Below are 8364 nucleotides of genomic sequence, written 5' to 3'. Positions count from 1 at the left end.
TGAACAGTAAGAAAAACCACTGGTTTTGTAGTTATTAATCACATGTGATTGATATAATAACTATAAGTATTCAACTTGTATTCCCCCCCCCCCCATTAAAGCATTTAAAAACATTTAAACCATTGATTAATGGGTATGAACTCACCTGTAGTGAGTGGTATGGATGAACTGGAGATGTAAGATTGCTAGGTGTCAAGTGAGGTCCTGAACACACTCTATGATCCTAGTTAACATATAATCACACATATATGTACACAATTAGTCTTAAACTACTAATTGATAATTTTAAGACCTCCTATAACATGCTAAACACCTTATATAAGTGTTATTAGCCCTAAGGATGGCATCTAAGTTGTTGTAGGTCAAGGCTAGTGGGTTTAGGGTTCCAAAGGACCCCATTCTTGAGTTTACTCTCCAAGAACCAACACACAAGGAGTTTACGGTCGTAAACTCTTGAGTTTACGGCAGTAAGATCCTAAGCCCTAGATTATTTGGTACTTTGAAGCTTTACATGTTCCCTAGAAGCATTTCTATTTGATGGTTTAGTCCTTGGAAGGGTTTAGGGCATCAATACACTCCTTTGAGGAGTTTACGGCCCCAAGGCCATTTCCCTTTGGGTTTACTGCCGTAAACCCATATGGAAAGTGGTATTTTTTATGTTTTCAAGTCCCATGCTCATCTAGGATAGGGTTTAGACATTTATCTAAGGCTAATGAAGGCCTTAGGCACACTTTGGTACACTTATTTGATGTTTACGGCCCAAGAACCAAAACCCTTAGAGATTACGGCCATAATCTCTCATGGGTATGGTGTTTATGGTGTTTTCAAGTTCTAAACACATTAGGGTACGAGCCTAGCATAGTTTCATTGCAAAAAGAAGGGACCTAGGCACTCATTTGGCCCTTAAAGAAGGGTTTACGGTCCAAGATGTTCTTGGGCCGTAAACTCTTTAATCTTGTTGTTTTGATATGATTTCTAGGTTATTAAGCACATAATAAGCTCTATAATACACCTAGATAGAAGTACTCACGTTTTGGGACGAAAGTTGAAGATCCGTGAGAGAGAATTCTGCTTTTCTCTAGTTGGAAATGTAACAAATGAATAAATATGGCTAAGAACCATATATATACCCCTGGGGGTTTTGGCAGAAAATATTTTATTTAAGCAATGAACGCTAATATCATAGAGTTTTGAATTAACAGAGTTGCACAAAACCCTAGTGCATCCTCTCTCCTGATATCTCTTTAAGTGTAAATCCTTAAATACTCAAACTTATACTAAAAAGTCTGAAAATTTACTGCAATTGTTCTGACTTCTATTGACTTGATATTGTTTGTACAAAATAGAAATTTCGGGGTGTCACAAACTTTTCTGATGAAAGTTGTTGGGTGAGTTTAGTTGTGTTCTTGGTGTTTTAACTTGTATTCCCCCCCTCCCCCCCCTTAAAACTTAAGAAAAACATGAAATGATAGGGGTATGAACTCACCTTATGTGTTCTTAGTGGGTGAATGTTGAAGAAAAGAAGTGTTCTACTCAAGAACACTTAGAAGATGCCTTGAAGATTTCGAGAATCTAACACAAATATAATGGAGTTTGTGTAAGAAAACTATGATTGGAGTAGAAGGAAGTGAAATAATTATATGGATGATGAATATACTTACCAAAAGTAGAAGAAAAGCTTGGAAGAAGGCCCTTGAACCTCGAATTTTAGTGAGAGAATTGAGAAAGAAAGTGTGTTTGATCTTTTGTGGAAGAATGAGAAAATGAGAGAGTGTTTGAGAGAGGATAGATTTCAGACTTAGACAAAGAATGGGTTTGGGAAATGATGGGAAAAGGACGATGAATGACCAGGTATGGTAGGGGTGTGGGCTAGTCATGGAGTGGGTATGGGTGGTTGTGTGTAATTAAGGTTTAATAGGCCGTTGAACTTAATGAGTCTGCCCTAGGCCCACAACCAAACAAGGAACAGGACCCAAGGTGGACTCACCATTTCTAAGCCGATCGTCTCTTAATTACCCCTAACCTTGAGGTATACATTAAGAATTCTTAGAGTTACCATAAGCAAATCGTTTGTAATACCAAGTTATGAAATATTTATTAAATTCCCAATGATATAAAATGTATGTTAATTTCATTGATATGATCTAGTACATAAGGTTCTGGAAAGTTTGACCTTATAGAAGGTCCACATTACACTATGGTATGGAAAAATTTCGACACTGACACGACCCTCTTGAACGGCGTAGTCTCTAAATTTGAACGGTCGAATTCATGCATGTGAGAGGTAGTGTTTAAACGTATTCTAGTAGTTTGAGTCTTTATCTATTTTATCATTAGTGTACACACTACTCACGGTGGGTAATGTTTCATGGGCCATAGAATGAAGGCATGGAAGTCTGCATTGACCTAACTCCTGCCCTGGCTTCTGTTATTTGATATTCTGCCTTTACCACGCGTTTTTTTTCCAACACTGTCTGACGTTCCAGCTACTCCCTAATCTCGGCTCGATTTACGGTCACTTCCCTCTGAAGGTTTTGATGTGGTTTCTGATATGGTTTATGGCTTCTATCTAGATGACGAAGGAGAATTGCAATGATCTTGGTGGTAGCACCGATCTCAATTATTCGGCTTACCGATGCTCGTGTTGGTACTCTCTTTCTGAGGGATGTGGCGTGCTATGACAAGGAGATTCCTATCTGCTACTCTTCCCCTGTTGAGGTTGTAAAAACCCCATCCATGCCATAGGGAGGGTGTTGACCTAGTTCCTAACTCAGTCTCTATAAATCTACGACTCATTGAGGTGTCTAACCATGGAAGTCTCGTCAAGGTCTTCCTCTATTATTTCTTCAGGATCCTCTTCGAAATTCTCTTTGATCTAACCACCATTTTCTTGGTTACGAAGAATAGGGTCTCTTGGTAGTTGAGCTCCCGTCACGTTGTTGGTGCGAGAATAGGGGTAGAAGAGATAATTAATAGACGTCTAATACTATAATTACTTATAGGTTATCCTTATTAGTCACTTCTATGATCACATAATGCATACCAGTTATACATTATCCAAGATATAATAGACCTTCAAATAAATGACTCTACTCTAAACCCACAACCAAACAAGGAACAGGAAGTAGAGCAATAGTCATAGATTCTGAGTCTATAATATCTTTAATTATGTATAACCTTAGCGTATGCACTTAGTCATTATAGACCTACTAATAGGGGTCTTTAGTTTTCACATAAGTTAGTTATAGTACCACAAAATACTCCTTTAGTATTTTAAATGTTTGACTTATGTTCTCAATGTTTCTTGGTAAGTTTTTAGACTTGTTGCAACACCACAACCATTCCTGGGCATATGCTAATCACTTCTGGGTTAGACATAGTTGATTAGGCTATGTCATTCCCAGACCTGACTATACATCCCAAAGCCTACTTGTGTCATTCAACAATCACTACTTTTGTTTTGTTCTAATATGATGCTGACCTTAGTATGTATGCATGTATACTTTTAACAAGAAACTATTTATTTCTAAAGTATAATTGTTTGGAAATGTTTAATCAGAGACTTTAGTCCCAATGTATTTATAGTTTGTATATCTTATGTGGTTCGATATACTTAGTTCACTATAAACAACGCTCTGATACCAATCTGTCACACCCCCAAACCAAGGATGGCGGAAACGCCCGGAGGTGGAGGACTTCATGTATAGTATCACACCAACGAGTATAATAGTGCTCAAAGTAAATACAACCATCATAAATATAATTGAAAAAGTTACATCATAGTAAGTTTACATGTTTCAAAATCAATTACATTATGATGACAAAATGAACTGTTTGACGATTTAACGTCCCATCCTCAAAATGCTGTTGTTTTCCTGTTTCACTGATTTCCTGAGAATACAAGTAGTTTTGAAAGAGTGTCAACAATTAAGTTGGTGAGTTCATAAGAGTTTTGATTGAGGAAGAAACCGTTTTCCTTATAAAAGCGACAGAGTATGATTCCAAAAAATCCAATATTTTCTTTATTAAGTGTAAAGTGAATGCTCCTATGTTATGCGATAATGTACCCTAGAAAGACGCGTAGATTCCTTCTATAATCACCCAGTGTATATAAGTTACATAAAATTTAAATTAAATAAACCGTCGAATATAATGGGTCTGTCCTATGTCCACAACCAAACAAGGAACAGGAGGTAAGGCGGGCCCACCAATTCTAAGTCGATTATGAATAGATTCTTATATAACTCTAGCATATACACTTAGCAATTATAGCTGAAGCCTAACAATTCTAGATGAATGTAGTTTTAACAGAAATATGTTTCCAAAAAAAATCCAATATTTTCCTTATAAAAGTCATGTAGTCTTAAGTGTCAAGACCGAAATGTACAAGTATTTTTCCATACAAAAAGTAATTTATGCAAGTTTAAATCGACATAAACACGTTTAATTTAAAAGTAAAAACTCGTAAATCTCATGTTTTGTTAATACCACATGTGAGTTATTATAACCATACTATGACTCAGACGGCCTCGTAATACGACGTTCTTCAGGCGTCGCAAGTTAAATGACACTTGTCACCTCAGACCTGCCGGTCTAGCTGTTGCATGCAGCTCAGGTGTGGGTTTGTCAGACCCAATATAGATCTATACACAACTATCATGTTCTCCCTACAAGAGACTCTATTTACAATTTACAGGACTTTTGACTTCATTATTTGGATGTAACGCGAAGCAAATATCTCACAAATTTATTCATTAACAGATTTATGTGAACTGAACTGAAAACCTTTGGTAAATGAGTTTGAAATGTAATTGATACATAAACTATACCTATTATAGTTTATCCAAAACATTTGTAATGTAAAAGAACCCCTTTTATGAAAATACATTACTGCTATGAGTCCATAAACTATTACTATTATGTAGTATATGAAAAACCCATTTGTTTTGAGAGTAAAACCTCTCGCATGTAGTAAAAATCCATAAATTATGCTTATTATACTTTATTATAGTTTATTACAGGTGTTCGTAATGAATGAAGAATCCTTATCATAAATGAATAAATTTCAGTTTATGATGATAAACTAACAACAAAAATCATTCAATATTTAGAATTTATTGTTATACACTTTGCTCAACATAATACAAAGTGTTATAAAAGTTATAAGTTGTTAACTAGTTTTTAACCGTTCTGCACTATTTTAGATAAATCATACAAAAATCATACGAAGTCGAAAACTGAATCCGTAAATTCTGAGAGTTCATAAAGTTTGTCTAGTTTATTCATAATTTTTATTATGATTTTTGTAAGTCTTTAACTTGTTTTAAAATGTTCATATTCATAGACTGGTCCGAATTCATTTCCTAAATGATAGGCAGTTTTGTAAAAATCACCATAAATTGTAGAAAAATCGTATGGAGATGTCCAAGTAGTAATTTTAAAGGTATGAACCTAAAATATTTGCACCTAATACAGTTTTGAAAACTAAAATGTTTAAGTTGACCAAAACAGTCTGTGAATGGAGTTAAACTTTTCTGATGAAAGCTGTTGGGTGAGTTTATTTGTGTTCTTGGTGTTTTAACTTGTATTCCCCCCTCCCCCCCCCCCCTAAAACTTAAGAAAAACATGAAAGGATAGGGGTATGAACTCACCTTATGTGTTCTTAGTGGGTGAATTTGAAGAAAAGAAGTGTTCTACTCAAAAACACTTAGTAGATGCCTTGAAGATTTTGAGAATCTAACACAAATATGATGGAGTTTGTGTAAGAAAACTATGATTGGAGTAGAAGGAAGTGAAATAATTATATGGAGTATGAATATACTTACCAAAAGTGGAAGAAAAGCTTGGAAGAAGGCCCTTGAACCTCGAATTTTAGTGAGAGAATTGAGAGAGGAAATGTGTTTGATCTTTGGTGGAAGAATGAGAAAATAAGAGAGTGTTAGGAGAGAGGATAGATTTCAGCCTTAGACAAAGAATGGGGTTGGGAAATGATGGGAAAAGGACGATGAATGACCAGGTATGGTGGGGGTGTGGGCTGGTCATGGAGTGGGTATGGGTGGTTGCTTGTGTCATAAACTAAAGTAAAGTCAACACTCCACCTCAAGTACTTCACCCACTCTTCTTGGATAAGAATTACACTAAAAAACGAGGGAAATAATGAAATATGGGGCTTTAAATGTTAAAATATAATTTTGGGTGAAAATCCCGTGTTAAAATAATTAAAAACGGGCCGAAAACGAAGTCATAATCGAAAACCGAGTGAATTTGGGCCTTTTTGCGAGACCTCTCGGTACTGGGTCGAGGTTCAGTCCCTTCTGGTCATGGACCAAAGACGAAATGGGCCGAAAGGGGTTAGAAGCGAAGGCGAAGGTAGGGTTCGGTCCGAGAGGACCTTCGGGTTCGGTCTATGCGAGGTTCGGGCCTGAAGACTTCGGGTTCGGTTCATGGCAGCTTCGGTTCATATAGGGACCTTCGGTTCTTAGGAGGGTTTGCTCCTTAAGAGAGGGTTTCGGCTCCTAAAGGCTATTTTACTCATTTTTACCCCGTTTTAAGCAGTTTTTGACCCGATTAAGGGTCGGGATGACCCGAATGATTACAAAAAGTTAAAGGAACTTTTGGGAGAGATTTGGGAGAGATTTTTAATAGAGAGAGAGAGAAAGAGAGAGTGAAAAAGATTGGGAGTGGCTTCTTTTGTGACCTTTTTGAGTGTTTGGCTTCGCAACGCAAGGTCCATAAGCCCCGTTAAGCCATGTTTAAGGATCTTACACACTCCCGATGAGTATGCAATATTGTTTTATCGGTTTGGTTCATTACTTACCACAGTTTTAGGTTAAGGAAATCTAGATATACGAATTTTTCAATTGATGATTTCTCATTAGAATAGCGAGTTGTACAGTAATTACATCACGTAAACCCTAGTACACAAGGGTTAATTGAGTCGACCGGTTTGACTTGTTGGCTTTAGTTGACTTTGACTTGACTGGAAATTGACGGTTGTCACACGGTTGCAAGAAACCACACTGGTGTTGGAAATTTCTTCAAAATGCTTTACCTTGTTATAAATGTGGTTTGTGCCTCTTGCCAACGAAGAAATATGATTCATGAAGGTTATAAAAAGAGAGTGCAAGAAGCAATTATTATCGGTGAAATTGAAACCAGTATATGGTTAAACCAAGAGCTTTCACTAAGACAAGTCGAAGATACACATTGAGGTTCTCATAATAAAACAATATCAAGTTTGGTTTCTTTATTCGTATAGGTTCTAAAAGTCCTTGAATATGTTGAAAAGAAAGGTAAAAATAGATTTAGTCAGAGCCAAGCACATGGTGTTACTACATATTTCGAAACAATTAATTTTGTGTTTTATTTGCACTTGATGTTACACATTTTAGAGCTTACAAATTTGTTGTCTCAAGCTCTTCAAAGAAAAGATCAAGACATAGTTGAAGCGGTTGCATTGGTAGAGGTAACAAAGAAAAAGTTGCAAAAGTTTAGAGATGAGGTTTTGAATTTTTTTTTTTTGAGGAAGTATATTTTTTTGTGAAAAGTATGAAATTGAAAAAGTAGAGATGTCGAAAAATTATGCATGGAACCGAAGACAAAATACCGACATCAATAATCAACATCATTATAAAGTTGATATCTTCACAATGGTTCTTGATATGAAACTTCATGAGTTTTGTGATTGTTTTAGCGAGATAAGCATCGAATTGCTTATAAATATGGTGGCTTTGAGTCCTTGTTACTCTTTTTCGGAATTTGACGCATCAAAGTTTGTGAAATTGAGTATGTTATATCCAAAGAATTTTACGAAGGTGGAAATGAGGAAACTTGCACAACAACTTGATTTTTATTATGATGTTGTGAAAGAAGATGTTCATTCTAATTTGAATGTAAACATCGATCTTTCTAGAGTCATGATGGAAATAAGAGAACACATTTCATATTACTTGGTATATCAGCTAGTAAAATTGTCATTAGTTTTGTCCGTTGCAACTACAACAGTAGAAAATTGTTTTTCGGCTATGAAGCTTGAAGTCGCATTTGAGAAACTAGATCGTCGATATTTTTTGAATGATTCTTTGATTTGTGCAATTGAAAAAGAAGAATAGTGAAGCTTAAAAATGAAGTTGTAAGAAGTTTCCAAGATACGACAACTTGTAGAGGACAACTATAAACATATAATATGTATTTGAATACCTTTTTGTAATGTAACCTTATTACTCGTATTTAAATGTCTTGCCTTGACTTGAAAAAAAATTATTAGATATTTTTTGTGTCTCTCTAATCTATTTAAATCCTAGATCCGTCACTGTTCACAATATTATCCTTTTGATTATATATCTATAGTGTTTGATGTTTTTT

At 35.6% G+C, this 8364-nt stretch overlaps 1 protein-coding gene across 1 annotated transcript; it reads left to right on the top strand.

Moving 5' to 3' along the window:
* The first annotated feature begins 5974 nt into the window (after positions 1–5974).
* LOC111896175 (uncharacterized) lies at positions 5975–8111 on the top strand. Its single transcript, XM_023892193.1, has 4 exons — positions 5975–6016; positions 7259–7292; positions 7392–7465; positions 7548–8111. Exons 1-4 carry the CDS (start codon positions 5975–5977, stop codon positions 8109–8111), a joined length of 714 nt encoding a protein of 237 aa, XP_023747961.1.
* Positions 8112–8364: the final 253 nt, after the last annotated feature.

Source organism: Lactuca sativa, chromosome 8 (genome assembly GCF_002870075.4).
Source record: "Lactuca sativa cultivar Salinas chromosome 8, Lsat_Salinas_v11, whole genome shotgun sequence".
NCBI classification, from domain to species: domain Eukaryota; kingdom Viridiplantae; phylum Streptophyta; class Magnoliopsida; order Asterales; family Asteraceae; genus Lactuca; species Lactuca sativa.
The sequence above is the reverse complement of the archived record's forward strand: the minus strand, read 5'-3'. Positions and strand labels throughout refer to the sequence as shown.

Excerpts from the sequence above, each read along its gene's own strand:
- LOC111896175 (XM_023892193.1), top strand. The coding sequence starts at position 5,975 with ATGGGGTTGGGAAATGATGGGAAAAGGACGATGAATGACCAG. Across the intron at positions 6,017-7,258 it reads AAAGGACGATGAATGACCAG|GTTCTAAAAGTCCTTGAATA; the intron begins GTATGGTGGGGG and ends TTATTCGTATAG. Across the intron at positions 7,293-7,391 it reads TGAATATGTTGAAAAGAAAG|AGCTTACAAATTTGTTGTCT; the intron begins GTAAAAATAGAT and ends TACACATTTTAG.